The 14429-nt window shown below is 42.1% G+C and overlaps 3 protein-coding genes across 3 annotated transcripts; all 3 read left to right on the plus strand.

The window, feature by feature from the left end:
- The first annotated feature begins 2707 nt into the window (after window positions 1-2707).
- Window positions 2708-5932, plus strand: LOC130437016 (B2 bradykinin receptor-like). The gene is made up of 2 exons (XM_056768116.1): window positions 2708-2740; window positions 4064-5932. Exon 2 carries the CDS (start codon window positions 4071-4073, stop codon window positions 5139-5141), a length of 1071 nt encoding a protein of 356 aa, XP_056624094.1. The 5' UTR covers window positions 2708-2740; window positions 4064-4070; the 3' UTR covers window positions 5142-5932.
- Window positions 5933-6654: 722 nt separating this feature from the next.
- Window positions 6655-8554, plus strand: LOC130436791 (B2 bradykinin receptor-like). Its single transcript, XM_056767742.1, has one exon. It carries the CDS (start codon window positions 7541-7543, stop codon window positions 8552-8554), a length of 1014 nt encoding a protein of 337 aa, XP_056623720.1. The 5' UTR covers window positions 6655-7540.
- Window positions 8555-11113: 2559 nt separating this feature from the next.
- On the plus strand, window positions 11114-12308 carry bdkrb1 (bradykinin receptor B1). Its single transcript, XM_056768410.1, has one exon. The coding sequence runs from the start codon at window positions 11127-11129 to the stop codon at window positions 12195-12197; it is 1071 nt and encodes a 356-aa protein (XP_056624388.1). The 5' UTR covers window positions 11114-11126; the 3' UTR covers window positions 12198-12308.
- The last annotated feature ends 2121 nt before the right edge of the window (window positions 12309-14429 follow it).

Genomic DNA, 14429 nt, shown 5'->3' on the forward strand with positions numbered 1-14429 from the left:
TTTCTACCGCTTATCCGGAGCCGGGTAGCAGGGGCAGCAGTCTAAGCAGGGATGCCCAGACTTCCTTCTCCCTGGACACTTCCTCCAGCTCTTCCGGGGGGACACCGAGGCGTTCCCAGGCCAGCCGGGAGACATAGTCCCTCCAGCGTGTCCTAGGTCTTCCCCGGGGTCTCCTCCCGGTGGGACATGCCCGGAACACCTTCCCGGGAAGGCGTCCAGGGGGCATCCGGAAAAGATGCCCGAGCCACCTCAGCTGGCCCCTCTCGATGTGGAGGAGCAGCGGATCTACTCTGAGCTCCTCCCTAGTGACCGAGCTTCTCACCCTATCTCTAAGGGATCGCCCAGCCACCCTGCGGAGAAAGTTCATTTCGGCCGCCTGTATCCGTGATCTTGTCCTTTCGGTCATGACCCACAGCTCATGACCATAGGTGAGAGTGGGAACGTAGATTGACCGGTAAATCGAGATCTTCGCCTTGCGGCTCAGCTCCTTCTTCACCACGACAGACCGGTACAGCTACCGTATTACTGCAGAAGCTGCACCGATCCGTCTGTCAATCTCCCGTTCCATCCTTCCCTCACTCGTGAACAAGACCCCCAGATACTCGAACTCCTCCACTTGAGGCAGGAACTCTCCGCCTACCTGAAGTGAGCAAGCCACCCTTTTCCAACTGAGAACCATGGCCTCAGATTTGGAATTGCTGATTCTCATCCAAGCCGCTTCGCACTCGGCAGCAAACCGTCCCAGTGCATGCTGAAGGTCCTGGTCTGATGGGGCCAGCACGATGACATCATCCGCAAAGAGCAGAGATGAAATCGTGTGGTCCACAAACCCAATGCCCTCCGGCCCCTGGCTGAGCCTAGAAATTCTGTCCATAAAAATTATGAACAGAACCGGCGACAAAGGGCAGCCCTGCCGGAGTCCAACATGCACCGGAAACAAGTCTGACTTACTGCGGGCAATGCGAACCAAGCTCCTGCTCCGGTCGTACAGGGACCGGATAGCCCTTAGCAAAGGGTCCCGAATCCCATACTCCCGGAGCACCCTCCACAAGATGCCACGAGGGACACAGTCGAATGCCTTCTCCATATCCACAAAACACATGTGGATTGGTTGAGCAAACTCCCATGAACCCTCCAGCACCCTTGAGAGGGTATAGAGCTGGTCCAGTGTTCCACGACCGGGACGGAAACCACACTGTTCCTCCTGAATCCGAGGTTCTACCATTGGCCGGATTCTCCTCTCCAGTACCCTGGTATAGACTTTCCCGGGGAGGCTGAGAAGTGTGATCCCCGATAGTTCGAGCACACCCTCCGGTCCCCCTTCTTAAAAAGAGGGACCACCACCCCGGTCTGCCAGTGCAAGGGCTCTGTCCCCGACCCCCACGCGATCCTGCAGAGCCCCACAACATCCAGAGACTTGAGGTACTCAGGGCGGATCTCATCCACCCGCGGTGCCCTGCCACCGAGGAGTTTCTTGACTACCTCGGTGACTTCGGCCCGGGTGATGGGCGAGTCCGCCTCCGAGCCCTCAGCCTAAGCTTCCTCAATGGAAGACGTGACGCCGGGATTGAGGAGATCCTCGAAGTATTCCTTCCACCGCACGGTGATATCCCCGGTCGAGGTCAACAGCTGCCCCCCTCCACTGTAAACAGCGTTGGTAGGACACTGCTTACCCCCCTGAGGCGCCGGATGGTTTGCCAGAATCTCTTCGAGGCCGACTGATAGTCCTTCTCCATGGCCTCACCGAACTCCTGCCAGGCCCGAGTTTTTGCATCCCCAACCATCCGGGCTGCCATCCGCTTGGCCTGTCAGTACCTGTCAGCTGCCTCTGGAGTCCCCATTTTCTTTCCCCATTTGCGGAATTGTTTTTGCTTGTTTTAAGCACAAATTCACTAAATTGTCATATTTTTGACTTAAAACACGAACTGGAGAAAAATCTGAAAAAAAGACTACGGAAGAAAGTAATTTTTTCCATTGCAGTTATTATTCCCAACAGATCAATAAAAGCTCTTACAGTATACAGTCAGTATTTGGGAAGTGCTAAATAGGCCTTTCATTTTGTGCGGATGGAGACATGCTTCTGGTGGTCTCTGGAGGAGCGCTCAGCATCAGTAATGCTTTCATCTCATTCACTTTCTTTCATTACAGTATTTGAATAAAAAATGTCTTGACATGTTGAATGTTGGTGTACTTTTATTTTTCATGTAGGCTATTTTCTGTTTGGAATTCATCATGATATCTCAGAAAACATCTGTCCAATGTCCATTTCTGACCTTTTTAGAACCACCCACAAGACAAACGTCATCAGAAAACTAATCTAACCATAAAATCTCACATATCTGCAGATAATGATGTAAACAGCAGCTGGATCTCTAAACACTTTCATACACTCGTGAGATCATTTAAAACCCACAGACAAGACAACATAAACCCATTGAAGAAAGTGAAGAAATGCAGTCAGTTATTCTCACATCTCTCTGAGAGAACATGTGAGTCAATGTACTTTAGTGTATATATTCAATCCAGACTTCATTCCAGTAAAATAAAAAAGGGAGGAAAAGCAGAGGCAGGAGGAGAGATCAGTCTCTTGTTTCAGAATGACATCACACAAACCTTTAGCTCTCTCTCTCTCTCTCTCTCTCTCTCTCTCTCTCTCTTTAAAGAGACAGGCCGTGCCGAGCGCTCACTAAAGCTCTAGACAGCAGGAGCAGAACATCTGGATTTGCTTTCAGTGAAAGAGGTACGTGCTTTACTCTCAAAACCACACAAATGTCATTTCAACCAAATGTTCTTTGTGTTCACCTCTGTGCCGCTTTAAATTCTTGAACTTTCTTCTTTCATCAGGATTAGATAAGAACTAATCAAGTGTGTGCTTTCTTCATATCTGAAACTTTTACAAGAAGAGATGGATAACTGTGAATGAAAAGTCCCTCGTGTGACACATTGTTGTCTATTGTAACATGTGGTCACAAAAGTAACATGTTTCAAGTTTCAGTGTCATTTCAAAGCTTTAAAAGCTACAGTTCATTTATTACTCATCAAATACTGTCAATGAAAACATTTGTACAGCTTTTTGTGTTGCTTATTATGTTTTTTTGGAAGGCTATAAAACCAAACACACTTACCCACATACATACACCCACAGAAACAATTAAGAGATTATTATTGTTATTTACAGGTATGTGTATTGGTCAAATGATCATTTGTGTTCCATTCTGTGAACTACTAACAATATTTCTACCAAATTTCAAGCAAAAATATTGTGTCTATTTGCATTTATTTTTAAGAAATGAAAACTGGAGAAACATGTGAAGATAACAGACAATATGCTCTGTGTTTCACACCTAAAATACTGAAAAGAAAACAAGTTCAGATTCACTTTGAAGCAACACAACAGATGTTTTTATGATTTTTCTCTCAGTTTTCACGCTGTCAGTCTTTCACATTGCTGTTGGATGACTTTATGTCATTACTGAGGTTTGATTTGGTTGAAATTCAACAAACGCTGGACTGAAATGACCACAATACATCTAGACATGATGATTAAATTAACATTTGGAAAGATCTCTTCATTTTGTCCAGGGCTGTATATTATACTTTATATATTGTACACAAATGCAGTGATGCCACAGAAGAATCATTTGTGGAACCTTTCAGTCGTTTAGTCAAAACTTCTTATAAGAATCTTTATTTTTTAGTCTGTCAACCTTTTGTGTAACTCGCGTTTTGTTCAATCTTTTGTTCTTTGTGAAATGTGTTCAAGTTTGTTTTTCCTTCACTTGTAATGTGTTTTTTTCACACATATTCCTCATCGATCTTGAAACATTCTCATATTATGCAACTCCAAAACACTCCTATGATTTCATTTGCCGGAATTGACAAGAAAGACTTCAGTGTTAGTTCACCTAAAACGAAACATCTGTTCTCTTTACTCATTCTCAAGCTTTTCCTGCATGACAACATCCAAACGTGGATGTTGAGCAGAATGTTTTCTCGACAGAAGACGCATACAGAAGTGTGTTTGGAAAGATCTGTGATCACTAACTCTTCATTCTTTGCACAGCGGAAACATGCAGCGAAACCTTCAAGAGACGACACCGTCCGTCCTCACTCCTCTTTCTCCGAGCGTCTCCGGCAATCTGACCAATGAGACCCAGTGTCCAAACTTGGAGATCTGGAACTGGTTGTACGTCATGCAGCCTGCGTACATGTTCATCATCTGCATTCTGGGAATCCTCGGTAACGTCTTCGTCCTGCTGGTCTTCTGTCTCCATAAGAAAGCGTGCACGGTGGCGGAGGTGTATTTGGGAAATCTGGCCGCAGCGGATCTCCTGTTGGTCTTGTGTCTGCCCTTCTGGGCCGTAAACATAGCCAACGGTTTCGCCTGGCCGTTCGGCTCGCTGATGTGCCGTCTGGTCAACACGGGCATCAGAATGAACATGTTCTGCAGTATTTATTTACTGGTGCTGGTGAGCGGTGATCGCTACGTGGCGCTGGTCCACGCCATGTCCCGCGGGAGAATGCGAAGGCCCCGGTACGCCAAACTCAGCTGCGTGGCCATCTGGTGTCTGGGGCTGGTTCTAAACATCCCCACCCTTCATTTCAGAGACACCCAACACATTCCCGATCTCAACGTCACGGCTTGTATCCTGACATACCCGAGACCAGAGGTGGGCCTCGCGTGTGACATCTTACTCATCTTGCTGAGTTTCGTCGTGCCGCTGTTGGTGATTTCATACTGCACGTGGAAGATCGTCCGAGCTCTCCACGCGCAGGTTATGGAGCGCTTTAATGCCGAGAACACCGAGCGCAAGGCCACGTTCCTGGTGCTGGTGGTGTTGACGGCGTTTCTGCTGTGTTGGGTGCCCTTTCATCTGGTAACCGTGCTGGATATTCTGCTGAGGCTGGGAGCTCTCGACGGATGCAGCGTTGAAGCGGGTGTGGACATCTCCAATCAAATATCCACGTATCTGGCTTTAAGCAACAGCGTGCTGAACCCCGTACTGTATGTGATCGTGGGCAAGAACTTTAGGAAGAAGGTGAAAGAGGTAACAAAACAACTCACTGAAAGAAAAAAAGACACAAGTGGATCGATGACATCACAAACCACATTCACCATGAAGACGCTCACAACATTTTAGATATAATCTGATGAGATGGAGGAAGAGGCACATAAGGATCTTAGTTGACATACATGTGTGTTGTGTTTATGTGTTTTGTGTCATGTATGTTGATGATGGAGGATTTTTAATGAATGTTGAATTTTACAGTAGCGCAGAAAACAAGATTCTGAAGGTTAATGCTGCTGTTCAGTGGCTGTTTCCTCTATTCTAATTCATCTCATTTCATCTGTTCATTCTGTTTTACATTGATTTTGATGGGATGGACAAAAGAAAACTGTTTGACCACAGCAATTGGACATTCTAAGCACATTTCCCATGATATAACATCCGTACAGAAAATTCAATTACAGACTTGTTAATTTATTCATATTATTCTGTCTTAGAGTTTTTTTAAACTGGGCTGGTCCCTTCAAGACCCTCACTGGTTCTGAGTTTGTTATTCTTTTCTTTTTCCAAAATCCTGTTCTTCCTTTTTTTATACAAATGAATAACAACAAATTTATGTTTATGTTAACAACAAGTTAAAAAACGTCTGTTGTTTTATTCTTTATTTAATTACACAATTTTGTAGAAAATGTCTGTTTAATGAACCACATTACTGGAATGCTTCCCGTACACAAATAACAACATATCGCTGCTTTAAAAAAGTCAACTTTCAAGTCAAGTCAACTTTATCTGTACAGAGCTTTATAAAGCACCTGTATATAAAACATATCGACTTTAAAAGCAAAATATTTTAAGCACACATTTAAGATAAGGGAGAGATAAATACATGAAATAAAGAAAGCAGCCCCCCCGGCCAGTGGAAACGGTGGTGAGGATCCAAAATTCCAATAGGGAAAAAATAGATATATTTTACCTAAAAAAGTCCAAAGAATGTAGATGTGTGCAGACTGTGTGTTTTAAAGAAAATCCAGAGCGTCTTTCCAGAGCAAGAAAATTGTTAGTTGGTGAAATGCAACATTGTGTGACCGTCTCTCCAGTGTTTCCTCACTGTGTGTGTTTTTCCAGCCGCAGCTCGTCACATCGAGACAGTGGTCAGTAATACAGAAAGACTAAATGACACTTTCAGGAATTCTGCGTGTGTATTTGGAATCTCTCTCTATTCCTCTTTCAAACCCTAAAACACTGCTCATTATAAACAAATCTCTTGGCTACATCTGTGGTGTCTGTCAGCAGTTTCACACCACCGTCTGAAATTCAATCTTATATTTGAAGGCACTGAATTTTTTTGAGGTACATTTTTCCAACCACATAAAAACACACACGTCAAGTCAATTCTTTATATTTTAACTTAAAGGTGTCACTTGACTTGGCTAATAGGAATATTATTGTTTGTTTTAGATGTAACTTAATGTGTCTACACGATTTAAGGTAAAAAATCGCTGTATTTTTTCACACATCGTGCATGTTTGTATCTCCTCTTTGCTCCGGCTCTCAGAAACGCGCTGGTATTTTACAAAGCTCATGGCTCTGAAAAGCGAGGTGTGCCATGATTGGCCATGTCACTAGTGCGTAGTGATTGGTCGAATACTGCATGGAAATGTAACGCCTATTCAAATATTCGGAACATCAGGCTGTGTCGGCGCCGGTACAATGAGAGTTTTTACAAGACTACCCACATTACTTGCGTGTAGATTTGGGCGGTGTTAATCAAATCACTCCACGAGCTGACGTCATATTGTGGGGGTGTGGTTACACGAGGTGTTTCAGGCAGGTCTGGGTGACCATTCGCTTTTAGATAAAATACATCTTTTGTTCCGACACTTAAATATTTGCAATTTCACGTGTCTAATACATGCATGGGCAACTTATTACACACAAAAGACAAAAGAAAAACACGCACTTTCTGCGAATGACCCCTTTAACATAACTAAAGACACATATCATCAATTCAGGGTTGGTAAATATAAAAGTGCATTAGCGTCAAGCGCAATAAATATAAGTGTGAATCATTGACAAGATATCACAACACAATGCACATGCTGCCAAAGACATGGCTGAGATTAGATGTGATCACTGCTTTCGATGTGCTTCTGGGTTTTCTTCACATGATGTGTTTTAAGAGCTGATTACGTTTATTCTTTCACCAAAATCAAATACCAGACATCCACGGGTCACCACAGTATCTACACAGACCTAACGACAACCATCTGTAAGTGTTTATCCAGAGTGTGTGTTTTATCTGCAAATGCACACAAGTGTGATGTCCATCTGTTCATTTCACCTTCACGTCCATTAAAACACACGTGTTCATTGTGTCTCGCTGCTTTTCCTTTCATCTGTCAAGGGCCTAAAGAGCGCTTGTATATTTCACATCACTCAGTGTACCAGCAGGATTCAGTATATATGAGCTGAGCTTCGGTTGCTCAGAATTGAGACTTCTGGTGCTGAACTGAAATCCGGCCTCAGGTGTGATGGTTTTCAACACAAGTGCGCTTGACATGACGGAGTGTGAGCAAACGGAGGCGTGGGATTGGTTGTATCTGATGCAGCCGGCGTACATGTCCGTCATCTGTGTCCTGGGTCTCCTCGGCAACGCCTTCGTCCTCGGTGTCTTCTGCTTTCACCGGTGCACATGCTCCGTGGCGGACATCTACCTGGGTAACCTCGCAGCAGCGGATTTCCTCCTGGCGTGCTGCCTGCCCTTCTGGGTGATCACGGTCACGCGCCGCTTCAACTGGACCTTCGGAGAGCCAATGTGCCGTCTGGTGAGCATTGTCATCGCCATGAATCACAACTGCAGCATCATGTTCCTCAGTCTGGTGAGTCTGGACCGTTACCTGGTGCTGACCCGGCCCGTGTCCGTGGCCCGGTTCCGTGCCGTCTGCCGAGCCAAGTTGGCGTGTCTGGTGATTTGGGTGGCTTCCTTCCTCCTGAGTCTCCCGGCTCTGCTGTTCCGCTCTGTGAAGTTCTTCCCAGAGTTCGATGCTGAAGCTTGTTTCATCGATTATCCTCACGGCGCCTGGAGACTCCGCTACAACGTGACGGTGATCCTGGTGGGGTTTCTCATTCCCGTGCCGCTGGTGTCGTTCTGCAGTTATCACATCATCCGTGTGCTGAAGGACACGCGGGTCAGGAGGAGTTCGTCTTTCAGGAGCGAGCGGAGGGCGGCGCTTCTGGTCCTCGTGGTTCTGGCCGTCTTTGTTCTGTGCTGGCTGCCGTATCATGTTTTTATCTTTCTGGACACGCTGTATTACTTTGGGGTTGTGTGTGGTTGCGTGTGGATTGACGGTTTGGACATAGGCAACCAGCTCTCCACATACATGGGTTACAGCAACAGCTCGCTGAATCCCTTTCTGTATGTGATCGTGGGGAAACACTTCAGACAAAGAGCTCAAAGTGTGTTTGAGAGGATGATAAAGCGTCAACACATCTCTCCTGTGATGATGAACTCAAACGAGCGCTGCACAGAGCTCACCAGATTCTGACCTCTGCTGGCCAATGCTTCTCATTACAAGTCAAAACGTTTTTAAGTCCATTTACTTCTGAAACAAATCTTTCAAACAGTCAATTATGAATGAATTATTTATTTAAAATGATAATTGAACATTCATTTCGGATTAAATCTTTCTCTTTTTTTATTGTTTTAAAAGTGTTCTGCACTATTTCTGATCCATTTGCTTAACTGTTGAAAATGAACTTTAGGCTTGAAAAGTGTGTTAATGTGTAAAATATACAAATAAAAGAAACATGTGTTAATCGTTTATAAACCTTCAGTTACTTTTTTTTCATGTACTCATTTAGCAGACACTTTTATTCCCAATGATTTTAAGAAAACGACAGCAAGAAACAACATTTTACATTTTGTCTAAATCAACGCATGCAAAAGAATAACAAATATGTGACCCTGGACAACAAAAGTCTTAAGGGTCAATTTTTTGAAATTGAGATTTTGAGAAAATGGCCTATGAAATTGTTCATCAGAGGCACTGTGGCAGGACATCCACACACAAAAATAAAGTTTTTATATATTTATGGTATGAAATTTACAAAATATCTTCATATAACATGATCTTTACTTCATATCATAATGATTTTTGGCATAAAAGAAAATTTGATAATTTTGACCCTTACAATATATTTGTCCTTTACTAAAAATGTTCCAGTGCTACTGATTCTGTGATCCAGGGTCACATATAATATATATAAATAATGTATTCTATCACAATATAATAAACATTTCAAGCACTAGTATGAGATATACAGTTGGGTCTGAGACGGAGTTGGTCTCTGGTCAGAGGATTATTGGTGTGTCAGATGGAGAAGTATAAACAGATTGTAACTCAACGGCTGTGGGGGGAGAAATGTGTTCATGTGGACAGGACTGTTCTCCGTCTCTTTTAGAGGATCACAGAACATTGGGAGGTGAGGAATATTGAAACAAACGCTCCGATAGGAAAACTGTAAAAGAGGTAAAACATTTTTTATTCTTTTTACAATTCATAAACTGCCAAAAGTCTTCAGACACTGAAAATATCATTGGATGACAAAATATCACAGTGTCCTCTGCAGACAAACAACACTGGAGCTTTTAACAGAATCCTCACTTTTCTGATTCTCATGATGTGATTTTTAATGCATGTATGAAGTCACAGTGTCTATCCTCACAGCTGTAGATCATCACATGCACATAATTCTTCATTTCAACTCTCTCTCTATATTGATAACCTTAAACAGAGTTGTGTACGACGGTGCTAAAGGCTCCATGGGGTCAAAGACACTTTTGATTCTCTACTTGTGGAAATTCAGCTGATCATTGACAGGATCACTGGCAGCTGCGCAAACTTCATTTGGTACTAATTTGATCTAATATTTGGTGTTTTTCAAAAGGTTGTAGATTTAGGACATGAGAATGGCTAAAATTATTCAATATATTGTGAGATAAAGGTCTTGTTAATTATTCTTTTAGTTTTCAAGTTAATTAAAGCAACACTTTTTCAACAACAGAAGAATATGTAAAGTATGGTATTTGGGATGAAAAGCAGCCCTGCTGTTGGAGCTAAAGTCACATGACATTAACATGATGATAAACAGCTGGCTGATAACGGGATTAGATTCAGATTGTAAACATCAGATATTAAATTGGGTGTCCACCTTAGAGATAATCACCATATTTATAGTTAAACCATTATATTTAAAATATGAGGTCATATCATATGATATCATAAATTATCATTTATTGTTACTACTGTAAATCTATATTCAATTATTATGAGATCTTAAATGCTTTCAAAATCTTTCAAATTTTTAATATTTTTCTTTTATATTGTGATATTTACACATTTTAATGAAAGTATGTTTATGGAACAAAATTGAATTATTATAAATATTAACATAAATGAATAAAAAATGAATGATCATTTTGAACAAGTATTATTGCCTTAAACATTATTGAAACCATATTATGTTGTATCAATATTGTGCGCCTTTTACCCCGTGCTGGTGATGCCCCATGCATTTCTTTATTCAAGATGTAACAATAGATATTTTGTTTCAACTTGTTTTTTTATCTTTTAAAACATTTATTTTACAGTTTAGCTTTTCTTGATCGTTAGTTCATTTGTATTTTCAGTGACAGATCTATTATATTATATTAGATTTCATTTTATTAATTTCCATTAAGAAGATTCAATTAAGGTGTAAATGTTGAATATTTTTGAACTATTTTTGTAAATAAATCTGCCAGTTGAAATCCGTTTTTATTATGTATGAATCCCATTCCAGTCTCATTGCACCCCTAAAACACTATGGACCGGTTTCACAGTCAGAACTATGCCTTAGATTAGTCCCTTTTCATAAAAATACCCAGAAACAAAACAATGGCAAATATGATATATTTTAAGATAAGTTTTTTTCAGTCGACTCAAACACATATTTGAGTTTGGACCTTAGGTCTTGTCTGTGTAACCAAACATACAGTATATATCTGATATGAATCTCCTACAAGAACAAACCTTCATGATTATAAATGTTGCAGTTGAATCTTTTTTGTCTTGTAGGATGCAGGCAGAACAGCTTGTGATGTCTCCGACGCTTCAGCCCTCAGATGCAAACGTAACGCCTCCATATCTGGATTATTTCAACACAACAGAGTGGCGACTGGTACACACCATCATCCCGCCGTACATCTTCATCGTGTGTCTGACAGGGATTCTGGGAAACACGTTTGTACTGCTGGTGTTCTCGCTGCAGAGGAGCCGATGGACCGTACCGGAGATCTACCTGGGGAACCTGGCGCTGGCCGACCTCGTCGTGCTCGTCTGTCTGCCGTTTTGGGCCATGAACATCCTCAACTACTTCATGTGGCCGTACGGAGAGTTCATGTGCAAGGTCGTCAACATGTCAATCATCGTCAACATGTACACGAGCATCTACATGCTGGTGATGGTGAACGTAGACCGTTACCTGGCTCTCGTCTTGACCATGAAGGCCAGATGGCTCCGGCGCAAACGCTACGCCAAAGTCTTCTGCCTTTCCCTCTGGCTCTTCGGTATGGGAATGGGCGTCCCAACAGGCATCTTCAGAGAACTCCATGACATCTCGGGTCACCAGAAGGTCAACTGTGTCCTCCATTACCCCCACTACTCCTGGAGGATCGTCCATCACATCCAGCTGAACGTGTTGGGCTTCGCTCTACCTCTCCTGGCCATCACGTTCTGCTGCGGTAACATCCTCCGGGCCCTGAAGCAACGTTATTGGGAGGACAGAAGCGATAAGAAAGCCACTGTACTGGTGTGTACGGTCACACTGCTCTTCCTCATCTGCTGGGGTCCGCTTCACGTGGTCACCTTCATGGACATACTCTGTGACTTTCAGGTTCTGGATGAGGAGAAGTGGTTCCATGTCCTGGATATCGGAGCTCAGTTTTCCGTCTACGCGGCCTTGTCGAACAGCTGCTTGAATCCGCTGTTGTACGTTTGCTCGGGGAATTATTTCAGGAGAAAAGTGAGCAGCATCTACAACAGACGGAAACCATCGAATGTGTCTGATGTCACCGCAATGCAGAGATCAGTTTTAACCACCACCACCAGTAACCAAATCAAACCTGTTGTGTTAGATGAGAAAGATTAAACCAGAGCAGGTCCTTGAGCCACACTTGGGTTGTTATTTCCTCCGTGTTTATCGTCAACATTCACTCTAACTATTACTCTAAATTCACTGACTGCTGCTGTAACGTGTCAGAGGAGAACTGGTGCTACCGGCTGAGACGCTTCATCATTGGAGCTTTACTTCCTTGCTCACCGGGAGACCGCTGATGTTAGATTAACCTCCGCCAATTCCATTAAAGGTTACATAACTAGAGATGTTTAAGGTCCTACTTTGGTTTCTGGAGTGTCCAACAACAAGTGTATGTACATAGAAGGTGTAAAAACACAATTATTTCGTAATAACATGCAGTTTTTCTTACCGTACTTCTTACTACTGACTCTCAAATCATTCGTTCTGTGATTCATCTGTGTAATCCCCTCCTTCCCCGGTAGGCTGGTGTCATGTGATTTGTCAGATGGACTAGTCCGTTGTGATTGGTCTACCGCTGATGAGGCTCACAAGCTAAATTTTTTGGGCGAGAAGAGTGGAGTCTTGTCCTACGAAACAATGGAACATTGTAAACAAATATGTTTTTAATAATTAACATTAATAAGGCACATTGTTTGTCACACTATATGTTAAGCCAATGCACACACAATGACATTTAGGTAAACATTTATACAGCTTTCCTGTAGCTCAGTGTAAAGAGCATTGTGTTAACAACACAAGGTTGTGGGTTTGATCCCAGGGGATTGCACATACCTCTGATAAATGTATAGGATAAAGCAATCTAAGTCCCTTTGGGTAAAAGTGTCTGCCAAATGCCACCAGTATGTGAAGAGTTTGGTTCCAAAATGAGACAAAAAATCATGTTTTTTTGTTGTGCATTCCATTTACTTTCAATCAAACTGCACTTGGTTTGTTTTGATTTAATCCATAATAACTCAGAAACACAGTGAACTAACACAATAAAAATATGAAAACATCATAAAAAACATGATTTTTGAAGTTGTAGTTATGTCATTTTGGAAGCAAACTCTTCCTGTAATATAGTTACAATACGTGTTTACACATATAGAGTTGTGTTCTAAATCCAATGACTTTCATACTGTGTGTTACTTTGTACACTATACTACATAGGCAGTTGACTTCTTGAAGGGAACACCCAAATATTTTACCTATGAGGTAGTTTCTCCCAGAGAGCAGTCGTTGTATATCTTGAAGAGTTAGTGTTGTATCTCATGGTAGATTTATGTTTTGCTCTTTACTCTTTTGATAAATGTGGTGGCTTGCACAGCGAACGACTGTTTATGTTAAACGCCTAGAATGGAATGAACAGCCTCACTTTCACTGAGAAACATTAAGCAGCACAATATAAATTTAACATAGATACATCATTAAATATGAAGTACAGAAATGCTCCATATCTTATGTATAAAGTGTGTAGGTGTGATCTGAGAGTGAGTAAACAGGAAGATTCAGTTTAGAGGAAAAGAGATCGAGACCAAGATAAAACCAAGATGTTTTATTTTCTCAGAATCATTTCCTGCGTTGCTCGTGGTCACTTATAAATATCGCTCAAAAGTCTGAGATTATTAAATGTTGAAATATTAATTGAGATTCTGACAGCTCTGCAGGATGTTTACAGACCCAAACACATTGAAAGTCTTGTTGAGTAACATTGAACATAGTTTTGTGCTTTTGTTTGTAAACCGTTGAATCTGCTCTCAGAGAGCTGTTGTCACGTTCTGAAGAAAAACTGCTGAACTCAACCAAATATGGTAAAGACCACGTTTAAAGATAATATTTACTCCAAATCAGCCGTGCTGACAAATGTCTTGTTTGTACTGTATATGAAACCAACGGCTTGTCCTTTCAAAAACACACCCAGGTTTGAATATCATCACGTCCGTCATTACAAATAGTTTCCCAAACTCAACACAACATCTCATCAACTGAGCTGTGTTTGACAGAACACAACGACTGCGACCGACCGTTCTCCCAAAGCACAGCGTGTCAGAAACCAACCTGTTCTCATCTATTGCGTATAAATAACATGCTGTAGGTGGTTTGATCTGAATAACAAATTTAAAGCGGATATAAAAAGTCTGATGATACAAAGAGGAAATAAACATCTACCAAAGAAAACTTCAGACCTTCTTTTACATGTTTCTACCGTTTCTGCCATAGGCTACATCTAGCCCAGGGGTTCCCAAAGTGGATTCGCAAGAGGATTTCGAGAGATCCTTTTTTATTAGAAATAGTGTTCGTAAT

Source organism: Triplophysa dalaica, chromosome 15, assembly GCF_015846415.1.
Source record: "Triplophysa dalaica isolate WHDGS20190420 chromosome 15, ASM1584641v1, whole genome shotgun sequence".
Classification (NCBI taxonomy): domain Eukaryota; kingdom Metazoa; phylum Chordata; class Actinopteri; order Cypriniformes; family Nemacheilidae; genus Triplophysa; species Triplophysa dalaica.

What these genes read in the sequence shown, in the direction of transcription:
- LOC130437016 (XM_056768116.1), top strand. Translation starts at nt 4,071, where the DNA reads ATGCAGCGAAACCTTCAAGAGACGACACCGTCCGTCCTCACTCCTCTT.
- LOC130436791 (XM_056767742.1), top strand. Translation starts at nt 7,541, where the DNA reads ATGGTTTTCAACACAAGTGCGCTTGACATGACGGAGTGTGAGCAAACG.
- bdkrb1 (XM_056768410.1), top strand. Translation starts at nt 11,127, where the DNA reads ATGCAGGCAGAACAGCTTGTGATGTCTCCGACGCTTCAGCCCTCAGAT.